Source organism: Pseudoliparis swirei, chromosome 6, assembly GCF_029220125.1.
Source record: "Pseudoliparis swirei isolate HS2019 ecotype Mariana Trench chromosome 6, NWPU_hadal_v1, whole genome shotgun sequence".
NCBI classification, from domain to species: Eukaryota; Metazoa; Chordata; class Actinopteri; order Perciformes; family Liparidae; genus Pseudoliparis; species Pseudoliparis swirei.
The window spans coordinates 10,670,355-10,682,887 of NC_079393.1; the positions used below are offsets into that span (position 1 = coordinate 10,670,355).

At 43.0% G+C, this 12,533-nt stretch overlaps 1 protein-coding gene across 9 annotated transcripts in view; it reads right to left on the reverse strand.

Moving 5' to 3' along the window:
• Positions 1–12,533, reverse strand: part of tjp1b (tight junction protein 1b) — a 65,616-nt gene that overhangs the window by 17,115 nt on the left and 35,968 nt on the right. For all 9 annotated transcript variants that reach the window (XM_056415795.1, XM_056415800.1, XM_056415793.1 and 6 more), the window contains 4 exons: positions 1,688–1,744; positions 819–943; positions 598–700; positions 92–407 (listed from right to left, as the gene is read on the reverse strand). In XM_056415795.1, coding sequence (XP_056271770.1) covers positions 92–407; positions 598–700; positions 819–943; positions 1,688–1,744 — 601 coding nt within the window. The remainder of the gene's footprint in view (positions 1–91; positions 408–597; positions 701–818; positions 944–1,687; positions 1,745–12,533) is intronic.

Consider the following 12,533-nt stretch of genomic DNA (forward strand, 5'->3'; position numbering starts at 1 on the left):
GCCTGATAATGGTCGGATCAATAAAATGGCAGGTGATTTCCTGGATTCCCTCAGAGAAATGTCTTTGTGTACTCGACTTTGTGAGCCTCACCTTCATTTTTGCGAGATTTGACAAGTGTGATCTTTGCGGGACGCGGGGGCAGGTTGTGCGAGTGGCGGTCTAAGCGCGGGGAGAGGCTCCTCTCTCGCGAGCCGCTGCGTTCACGTCGCCTGTCCCGCCGCCCGCTGCTCCGGCCGCTGCGCCGGCTCATGGCCCCGCCCACACCGCTGTAGGCCGCGCTGCGTCCGCTCCGCGTCTCGTAGATCTCTTCGTCATAGCTGTCCTCCTCCTCGTCATGCTCCGACATAGTTTCTCTCTCCCCGAGGCGGCCCATGGGGACATGCACCTTTCTCTTCCGTCTGATTGTCTGGGAAAAGGGAATACAGAGATGACTCAATTACTCCCTCAATCGTGAACATTTCTTCTACGAGTCAATTGTGAAACATTAAAGAAATGTCTATGACTTACAATTTGATAAAGATAGGTCAACATCGTCATTTCTGACAGAAGTTTTACCCAAAGTTTTTGAAAGGAATTCATAAGGGCCGTTTACTCACAATTTTGGCAATTTTCCCACTTTTACGAAGCTGCTGGACGGCGTATGCGTGCTCCACATTGTCCATGGAGACAGCATTGACCATAACGACTCTGTCATTTTCCCTAGAGAAGGGACACAGAGATATGAGACAAGCTGGAGTCTCTCTGTAGCAGGAAGGGTAATGTAATACTAATAACGTGCAATTTGACCATGCAGCCAATAATAGAGCAAGCGTCTTACTGCAGCAGGCCATCTGCAGGGCCACCTTTCAGCACATCCGAAATTACAATGGAGGTCTCGCCACTCTGAAAATGAGGGTTATCTCGACCTCCTGATATGGCTATCCCGAAGCCAAACCCTGGTGCCTGCATACAGAGGAACATAGATTAGGATGTCGATATAGCTTTCTGTGAGGACCAAAATACTGAACACAACGTAAACGTCTGGATACAGATAGACAGAGATGACTGACTAAGAAAAAACATACGCATATATGTACTTAGGCCATTGGGACATTTAACCCTCCTGTTACCTTAGGGTCAATTTGACCCCATTCAATGTTTAATGTCGGTGTTCTTTGGGGTCAATTTGACCCCAGGCTGTTTTTCACTGTGTCAAACATATAAGAAATATCAACTTTTTAATATATTTAAAGGGCTATTTAGGTAGTCAACAAACAAACATAAAGTTCCTCACACTTAAACTTGGAAAACAATATTAATTCTAATAATTTTCTGGAGGTTTTAATTGCTGGGGTCAAATTGACCCCAAGGGTAAAATATGTCAGTAAATATAAAGGTAACAGGAGGGTTAAACATTGAATGGGTCAAATTGACCCTAAGGTAACAGGAGGGTTAAAATCTTCAGTGTAGTTTGAATGCACTTTGTGTCTATTATAAATTGTGAGCGAGAATTATGCAGAAGAAAAGTCCTGCAATGACTGATGTCTTGTTTGTTGCACATGACGTAATCCTGGAAATAGGAGGGAAGAAAATTGCAGTGATGGGGGAAGGAGGCAGAGATAGTAGAAACAGGCAGGGGAGAGATATGTGGACCAGGACCATATGTGGACAGAAGTAAAGAGCATCTGAGGGAGAACAGATACCCACCCTGTGCAGTGTTACTGTGTGCTGTTCCCAAATGACAGTCTCCTCCATCGCTGCACTCTGCAAGACAGAAACAAGACTGTTGTTGGCCTGATCCTCTTGTCACAGAGAAGCAAATACGGCAAAAAGTCACCGATTCAAGATTCTTAAATAATATTCTTTTCCAGTGAGACAAAACTAATTAAAAATGTTTTATTAGGCCTTCGATTATTGTCCAAAAAAACCCGCAAAAAAGTAATTATGCAAACTGGAGAAATCTCTTTTATATTATGATTTGCTTCAGAAATGAACAATACTAAAATCTGCACTGTCAAATATATAGAAGAAAAAAAGTGCATCTTGAAAACATCAAGTAAGAACAGTGAACGGTCTAACTCATACGCATTGTGGAAGACATAGCAGCATTGGACTGAAGTCCATTTCCACTTCATCCCCTCTCCCAAGTTAAAAGTTCCTAGTAAAAAGAGGAATGCAGTCTCCGTTGGGCTCTTGACAGGCACAATCTAATAAGGAAGCGAAGTGTCACCGCCACGACACACACAGGGCTGCACCCAGCAGGTTATTGAGTTCACTGTTACCTCTTTCCAGTGAGGCAGATTGCACCGTGTTGTGCTTGGTTTTATCTGCAGTGCCAAACAGACCACATCACCGTGTTCCTCTTCCTCCTGCATTCACAGTTTGCCGTCCCGCTTTTTCTTGGGCGTTTAATACAATCTTGCAACACGATGATGCAAACCCAGCTGAATACAATACGGCCGCACCGACAATAAGTCTTTGGATGAGCTTCAATTTCACAGAGGACACGCTGAAGGTCACCTCGTTCAGCGGTCGGGTCGGCACCGTCCTCTCCGCCCCTCAGCCTCCTTCTCATCTTATCTCTTCTTCTAGATCGTTCGACCTCCAGCACAATCTCACGACACATTAGCCATCCAATGACTGCGTGTAAAACACGACGAGGTTCATCCCTCTGGGGCAAATTACAATCCACATCACGGCGCCGGACGCAATAACCCCCATTCGTCATGTAAAATGATCCCGTGTGAACTTAATAGGTGAGACTGTCGCACATTTACCTCCTGCTTTGCGGGTAATTTCTTTGACGACTCGAACACTCACAGTACGGCCAGCGAGGCCGAAGACTCGTCGGGAGCAGCGATCTCTCGCGTTAAAGTGCGACGACAGCCGAGCAACGGGAGACGAACCGCACTTTAAAAGCAGCATCAGTTTCGGCGCTTGGACCCTCAGATGACATCATCGCCACCTCGCTGGCAGCTTCATACACCAAACGACTTCATGATGAAGATTAATCTGCACATCAGCACGACAACCTGCTATCAAATTCACGAAAGTAATAAGAAGCCCTGTGGCTTTCAATAAACAAACAATAAAAACATGTAATCAGAGGAAGTTTGTTGGCGACTTCCTCTGCCGCTATGAGATTGTTTTCCAGGCTTCCCTCTCGTCTGTCATGACCCGTCAGACAAGCGCCATCTTTAGCTCGTGTCTGAGGAGACAGGCAGCTGAGGAAATCGCCACAAGCGGCCCCAGACATTCTCAGCTTGGCAGCAACAGTCACAAACTCCTCAGCAGCAGCTTAAGGTGCGACTCAGGCAAGCTGGAGGAACAGAGCGTTGAGCAGAGGAACTCCCCCTGGCTTCTTACATCCAATACACTGTGAAAGAAAACAAGACATCGGAATATTAACGAGAATGCTGGAAATGGAGGCATGAATTCTCACCGGGAAGTTTGCTGTGTGGGGGAATGTAACATTTATGGATGGTTTGTCCCTAAACTGCAAAGTAATTGTTTCCAGTTGATATTCCTACTTCAAGAAATTCTGTATTGGCATTTATGAAGCATAACACAAACATAAAATGTTTAGGCCTTGTGTTTGTGTGAATTTGCGATTTTGTTGTCTGGAAAATATGATTAGAGAACGCTCGCTGAGTCTGATCCAATACATTACCAGACAATTAATGAGTTAAATAATCCCAAATGAAGCAAAACAGAAGAAATTTAAATACAATCTGAACCGAATTTAGTAGAAAAAAAAGATTTAGCGGGTCCTGCAGTGTGTACCTTGCCGTCACACACACACACACACACACACACACACACACACACACACACACACACACACACACACACACACACACACACACACACACACACACACACACACACACACACACACACACACACACACACACACACACACACACACACACACACACACACACACACGTTGCTTTCTCCTCCTGCAGAGCTTGTTGCTCTGGTAACAGGGGAACAGGGTGGTGTTGTTTAAGTGGCCTGACATTTTCAGGCCGTGTCTGAAGGTTCCTCTCAATCGTGGCAGGTATAAATTTTTAAAAAAAAAAGACAGCTGAATTAATTTAGAAACAAAAGCTTTGTAGAATTTTAAACTAGCCCTCTTTTTTGTTGCATCGTGTGTCTCTCAACGCAGTCCTCACTCACAACAAAACATGTCGCCTCAAAAGTGCGGTTCTTTGTCGGGATTAACAGAGAAATGTTTTGCGGCACAATAAAACCAAAAAGCGACACCACCAGGCATTCTGTATTCAGCGCCTCACATCCCGGAGCCCCATTCAGAGGCAGAGACACTCATCTCAAAGGTCAACATAAAGGAAAGCGAAGGGGACCGTTTGAGTCGACTGCACTGCTCGCGCGGACCGTTCCTCCTAAAGTCGCCTCAGTATCCAGTGACTGATGACTTTTTGTGGCAGTGTTGTGTTCGCCCTTTATGGCCACAAACAACTGGTGCCAACGGAAGCCTCAAGCCACCAGCAGCCAGCGCTGGCAGCCGCTCCGCAGCAGACGCACCGCGGTGGTCGGGTCACGCTTGGGGGATTACAACCAGGCGACTCGGGAGCCGGCAGACGGACGGATCGCACACGGCCGAGTGGAGAAAGGAAAGCCGCGGGCCAAGCGGACTCCGTCAATATAGAAATGGTGACCGACACACTTACTCAATAAAACAGGTGTGTGGTTTAATTCTTCAGCAGACCAATCGCATTATTTAAGCATCCAACATTATTTGACTAATTACACACAGGAATCAATTTAGAGCTTCACCTATAGATTTTTTATTATTGTAAATTTGAAACGATTAGTTGATTCATCAATCAGTAGATTGTTATTTCGAGAATACATTAATCATTTATGTAAATTATGTTTTCAACACAAGTAGACTCAAGCTTTTCAAGTGTAAATATGTATCCAAGCTTTATTTGATAGCAAACTAAATACATTTGGGTTTGACAAAACACCACATTTTGCAACTAACCATTACTTTCATTATCGATCAGACTAGATCGATCGGTTCATTATTTGGATCATTTGTTATTTTGTCCAAACACCAGTTCAAACCCAAAGATATTCATTTGACAACTAAATAAAACAGAAAATGTGCCGGTATATTTGCCTAAAATGGCATTTTTGTCTTTAGACAGTTCTTTTCAAACCCAAATAACAATGTGGCAGGTAAAATATTCAAAAGCAGCTGATCTTGTTGCTACAATGCAAGCCGAATAGAGAAAAATGCAAAACCTTACCAAAAGTATATTTGTGTAATGACCATTCAAAATATATCATAACACAATCACCTCACAGAGGGACTTGTTTTATGTTTATTTTAAATATCTTGTTTCGTGAAATACTTTTGACACGTAATACTAATGAAATACAGCTCAAAGGGAGTTCCCCCAGCTAGTTGTAAGATATCTTTATCTTATAAGCCCTACATTTTACATCGGATTTCAATACGTTTTGTCAAGTGTGTTGTTCACTTGTTTCCCTGAAAGATTTCTTTACTGAAGCAAAAATACATTGAATTCATTGTTTTTTTCTACTTACTCTAGATATAGCCGTTATCTATTTTTTCTCTTTTGAGATCACACACAATAGCCATCACAAAAACAGAAAACACTCGACCCATTCCCCCCTGAAACCAACTGGTGATGGAAATTGTTTGCAATGTTCCAAGTAGAAGTAACTCACGTTCTATTAATCTACACTTTGCGTCAAGTAGATCTGCACTGAAACAGAATAATATCTACTTGATGAAAATCCTTAAAAACAACGAGTCTCCACAATACTAGCCTCACACGGCCAGAGATAGGGGAAGCTCAGTTGGAGTTTCATTTTCTCTTCACTTTGGAGTATCATTAAAATTAAAGACTGCTGGCTCCCCAACTCGCTGTTCAGCAGAAAAGCAAAATCATATTTCTTTCAAAGGGGGAACTGAGGCTATACGGCGAGGCATTCAATTATCTGACAAAGAGAATAGATTTTGTGCTATAGTACGGTTTAGGGGTGAGGCTGAACCGTATTCAATTTTGACCGCTCTGGGACAAGAGTGGCTAAAAATAGCTCTCATTAATTCTGCCGTTGTGATGCTGCAACAGAGTGATTTAAGGGAAACTTGCAGCACGAACACTGGAGAACGTTTAATAACCTCTCGTTAGATTTAATGCCACGGACTGACTGGAACAAATGATGCATTACCGCATAGAAAATACATTCACTATCTCTCTAGTGCCCATTTGTTTGGAATTGTCTGCATGCCTGAGGGCAACAGAGAGGTAGCTCATTTTCACGGCGCCTTTAAAGTGCCAGCGCAGTGGAAATGTCCTGTTGATGCTGCTCACGATGCACAGAGCGGTACGGCATGTCGATGATTCGCTGGAACCAAACCAACTTCGCTTGTTCTTCCATTCATCTTATATTTATTAATCCCATTTATAATATCAGTTTGAGAGAAGACCACTTTTTTTCTTCAGATCCTCGTTTAAGACCCGAATGAGATTCCACAGTCCGACACCTCCGGATCCCCACGAGGAGAGCGGCACTAAAGCTCAATGGGTCTCCGTGTCCAGCAGGGAATGAAGCATCTCCAAAGTTCTCAGTCGCCGGCGCCGTCCGATCATGAAGTCGAACGAGGAACAAACGACTCGCACGCCGGCAATGAACACATTGCTAGAAGGAGAACACTTTCAGGACAGGGTGCGAGTTGCACCGCGGCCAAAGAGCGAACACGAGAACGGGATCGCGCTCCGCCGTGGCTGCTGGCAGCGAAGCAGCAAACAAGTAGAATCGGATGATTGATCACTTCAGAAATTGAGAACGATGTTCTGGGGGAGCGCTGGCAACTGCTACATCTCCCTTGCCTCGGAGAACATATTCAAATGCTAATGAGGGCCCATGCCTCGGCCCCGTCAGGGGGTCCCCTGAGGGACAAGTGGCCCTCTGCACGTACAACAGGGTTCGACACTGAACTGTGGATCTCTCACGGAGAGATGCAGCAATGCACGAGTGATCGGAAGGTTCACAGATGAGTCCCATGAGCCCTGAAACACACACACACACACACACACACACACACACACACACACACACACACACACACACACACACACACACACACACACACACACACACACACACACACACACACACACACACACACACGGCTAAAGTAAAACAAAGTTCCACCTCATCCACTTCATCTTTTTAAAAGTGTTGCTTTAGTATTCAGATCAAACTGGATGCAGACGAGATCAAAAGGTACTTACAAAAATGCATTCTGGTCACTACAGAGAACACAAATGCAAAAAAAAACAAAAAGGCGACGCCAACCTCCAGCTGCTCCGCAGTAAAGATTCCTGCAGGCGCACATCAGCACCAATCAGTGCCGAGGGACTGACCCCCACCGTCCCTCCTCTGGTCTCGGCTCTGCAACCGCTGGAATTACGACCACAGGTGAAGGATTCAGAAGACACGCCCTGCAGCTCCGCCCTGCTGCTCCCTCTGGCCTGCAGGGTGGGAACATCTCTCTCTTCTCAATGCTTCCCCCACTCCGACTCTCTTCACACGCTCATGGGGTGGAAGTAAACCCCCTCTGGCTTGGCAGCGATCTGTGTGGGCTCTGCAGTCCTGCTCCAGCATGGGGCTCCTCTGTACCGGCGAGCATCCGCCCGCACTGCAAACCGCTGGATGGGACTTAACCCCCGAGGTGCCGGGTCGAGCCGGAGCAGAATCCCTCGGTTCTCTTTGCCCCAGGTGCGCTGCATTTCACGCATACATTACGCTCGAGTCTCAGCGGCATCTCATCGAGGATAACCGACCGTCAAACTGACAGTTATCAATAAGCAATGCATCAGGACGTTTTACTTGGGGTTTTATACTGCAGCTGTAGACAACATCCACTAAATCTCACCTCCAACACCAACGGTATGAACAGGTTGCTAATGAAGCAGATACAACTCCATGGAACAAGAGAAAAAGAGAAATCTTAAGAGTTGCAGGCAGAGTGAGAGGAAAGCAAACGGCTAGTTTTGACAGATTTCTTGATTCCTAAAGGTCTCAGCTAAAATAGTAGTAGACTTCTACTAATTTGGATTGCATCTCTTTCAAACTTGCTCAATAAGTTCACTTATTTTATGAGAAAATGAACTCAACAGCCTGCCCTCATGATTGCCCAAGGAAATGCTCATTATCGTACAGCCCGAGTTATGATGGCGTTTACAGTGAGGCAAATAAAATGGCTTCATTAAGAAAAGCGCTGACTGCATTGCAGTTTGCAACAAACACAAACAAAAATAAGAACATCTGAGCATTTTTTATACCCAATCAAGCAGGATTTAGAGGACAACTTGTCAGAAGTGTTTATATTTGTTTTAGTAATTACATTATTTTAGTCCCATTAAGACTTGTTGAGGAAAACATGTAAATTCATCCTAAGGAAGCGTCCATCATCTGCATTAGGATCCACGCGCTGCACAGTCCGTGAGGCCGATGAAGGAGCCCGTGGCACGCCGCCACCGTAGGAGACATTTTCGAATGCCCTATTATAGAGTTTGGGACTTTTGTAGAAGCTTGACTTGACGTGTAGCATATCAGTTGAATAACAAACGTTAGTATCGGAGAAATGTTACTTGACGTACACTACCGTTCAAAAGTTTGGGATCACCCAGACAATTTTGTGTCTTCCATGAAAAATCACACTTTTATTTATCAAATGAATATAAAATATAGTCAAGACATTGACAAGGTTAGAAATAATGATTAATATTTGAAATATTAATTTTGTTCTGTGAGGAGTAGTCGGGTTAACACAGATAACTGATAATAAGGGAAACAGATTAAGTACCATTTGCATAAACGTAATTGAGATATTAAAGGGGCTTGGTTTATCAAAATTCACAAGAGAGGGTGTTAGAAGTGGGACAAATAAATGCGAGCAAGACCAGACGGGATGGCACTTCTTGTGATATTCAAATGCCTGGATTCATGTGTGTTAACCTGCCTGTAGATCAATGGTCATTGACATGATAATGTGATATATGTCTCTGTCACTGGCTCCGTAAAGTCTGACCCAGTCTGAAAGGATATAGTACCCAGAGACAGGAGGGAACAACGTCCCCCTCTTTGATGTGGGACAGAGAGTCTCTCCAGGACCTCTCAGGAAGAGAGGGGATGAAACCCGTCAACTCCCAAAGAGACGGATATCCGGGTATAAAGGTGACGAACAGAGGAAACAAGAGGCTTTTTTTGGAAAATGAGGTTTTGAAAAGAAAGGAGGTTTTTTCATAGGTTGTGGTTTGCGTCAGGCGTCCGTGAAGAACTCACGTTCTTCCTTTTCTGAAAGGCTGAAGAAAAGAGTTTTAAGTTCTTGTGACTTTTCGTCAGGCTGAAATCATTAATGATTGTACTTTGTTTATTTCTTTCTTCCTTTTTGAATAAAATACTTGGCTGCCTTGCAGTCTTAAACGGACCTACTTTTTGTGAGTCCTATTTCTTCAAGGTGAGTCTGAGCGACATCTGCACGGCTACACCCACTGATCTCTGTCACCCAGGACACATACTGATTCCTCACACACTGGTAACTGACATTTTGTACTAAAGAGAGATATCGCTGCAGCCGGTAGACCTCCGAGGGACTCATAACACTTGAGTCCTCGTTTGTCCTAAGAATAAGAATATTAATAAGTGTCCGCGTGTTTAGAAGGAGACTAGATTATTGAATAGAGATCGATCTGACATCATCCTCCAGTGCGACAGGTTAGCATTTAAAGACAGTTATCTACGTCTGTCATTAGAGCACGATTATTTCCTTCAATAAAGTACCGGTGTGAGCTCAAACCTTCCCCTCTCTCTGTTCTACAAACTTCAAGCTCAAAGGAAGGCCAGTTGTATATCTTATATCACCAGCATAACTGTTTTCAGCTGTGCTAACATAATTGCACAAGGGTTTTCTAATCAGATATTAGTCTTCTAAGGCGATTAGCAAACACAATGTACCATTAGAACACTGGAGTGATAGTTGATGGAAATGGGCCTCTATACACCTCTGGAGATATTTCATTAGAAACCAGACACTTCCACCTAGAATAGTCATTTACCACATTAACAATGTAGAGAGTGTATTTCTGATTAATTTAATGTTATCTTTATTGAAAAAACAATGCTTTTCTTTGAAAAATAGTCATTTATAAGTGATCCCAAACTTTTGAACGGTAGCGTATTTATTTGTACGCCATCAAGTCCGACCCCCGTGTTGAAGGAGATTCATATGCGTTTACATGAATGAATAACTTGCATGGACAGACGAGCATCATGTGCAGCTGTATTTGTTGATGTTGTGTATAATATTACAGATCCTTACCTAAGGGCTTGATTTACATACTGGAGGCACTGTGCATTAAAGTAAATGGCTGATGCGATTGAGTGTCATTTCATGTGTTGTACAGATTTGTTAATCTGCATCACAGGGAAAATATACAACAAATACACAAAATAAGGGGAAATAATCATAAAACAATACCGTAAAAGCATAAACAAAGCACCTAAGTTTGCCAACCTCAGATACAGTAAAATCACAATTTGACAAACATGGATCCAACACAAAAACAAAGGCCACGTGGGTCATGACACCGCTCACATCAGTCGGGATAATGATCGAGTTGGACACGCCTGACGGACACCCGATCGCCGCTGGCACGGAAACGAGTTACGTTACATCCCTCCGAGCAGAGCCGGAGCGCGCCGACAGATTCCACACAGAACGGGCTCTCTCCACCGGCTTGTGCCTCCCGGACTGCAGATTAATTATTTCTACATCAATTTAAGGAGGCATCCAAGGAACCCAAGCAGCTACATGCTTTCAGGTCTGCAGTTTAGCCACCACTACGTCTTCTTTTTAAGACTTCATTCGACAGAATGCAAGGGTGTCATTAAACTCTGCAAAACAAATCTTATAAATAAGTCTTCCTTTTCCCCAGCAGATTTTAATAATAGCACAAGAATTGTGGTTCAGACCACGAGACTGCTGCTGCACTAATTGTAATGTTTATCGTGAAACTGTTTGAGCACTTAAGTGAAAAATGGTGCAGCAGAGACACGTTTCTCATTTCTTTGTGCAGTACGGTTTGTTACTCCAGCATTCTGGCACATTTTGTGTTTCAATTCTGGATACTGCGAGTTTATTTAAAATAATTGGATTGTTTTTACTGAGTTGTAGTATATATTAAAACAGAGTCAATCCTGTGACTAGAGATATTTTCCACGACCGGCCGTTTTGACGGGACATTGTTTCTATACTTCACCTGTATAAATATATTCTTAATATTTTATTAAAAATAATAATAGAAGTCAAATCAAAGTAAAAGACGAGACATAAAGTTACTGGAGCGGCAACAATTTAGGTGACGGATGAGTGTCAAAGGCAGTCCATGTGACAAATAGTCATGCATGACAGAATAAAAAGTCTTTGGTGATGGTTTGAAAACACAGAAACTTCTGAGAACTGCTTTGCTTACAAATAACGCAGCAGTACTTAAAAACAAAGCACTTAAACCACCAATGATTTGGTATCAGCCTCTAAAAGAGAGGAAGCCGGCAGACAAACCTTATTTGATGTGCTAAACACTGAGGATGACTGTCAACACTGTAATTAACAAGTGACCTCATTAAATGTGTTTGGAAAGTATGGTAATTATTAGTGATTATTACTTTATTATCGTACTTTATGGTCATAGTATTGATGCTGACACAAATTGTGTACTTTTTGTCCAACAGTAAACATTCCTCAGTGGAGACGAGACATATTGTATTGCTGGTTGTCTTTCTTTTATCATAACACATTTTATAATTCAAGATGACTTCATAATGACATAATTAATCCAGTATAAGAGGTCTGGCTGGGTTGCAATCATATCCTATCTCTTTAATGTATTTTAAATATTAAACCTGCAATAATATGGCCACTCAGGGTTAGTGGATAAGGAACACAACACTGATATATCATATGTTTTTAAGTTGATTTGGAAAACTTGTTGGCGAAAGGTTGTGTATTCGTATATCCAGCCGTTACGGAACATTAATTTAAAGTCGTTTTTTCTATATTTTAAAGTCACATTTTTACACTTTTTAGCTACGTTTTTTAACTCCACCAACTCTCATGGTATCTGACTCCTTATCTGCCAAATGCTCTCGTTTATTCATCATTTAGTCGCTGACTTTGTCGATCTGCTGTTTGGTGCTGAGCAGGTAGTGACATTTTTTCTTTCTTGAGAAAACTATGTAAATGACACAATAATCATTACAAAAAATGGACTCTTGCTTTGAGTTTGGGTTTACTTTCCACAAAACAATATTACAACAATAAATAAATAAAGTTCAAACCGTATATACACTTGTCTCAGGGACACTGGCTCAGGGTGAGCGGAGTCTATTTTCAGAATCCGCAGCTTGAGCCGGTGATCTTTACCAGAACCCGAGTGTGTCTTCAACACATGGACCAGGAGATCAGCCCCTGAACTCAATCAGC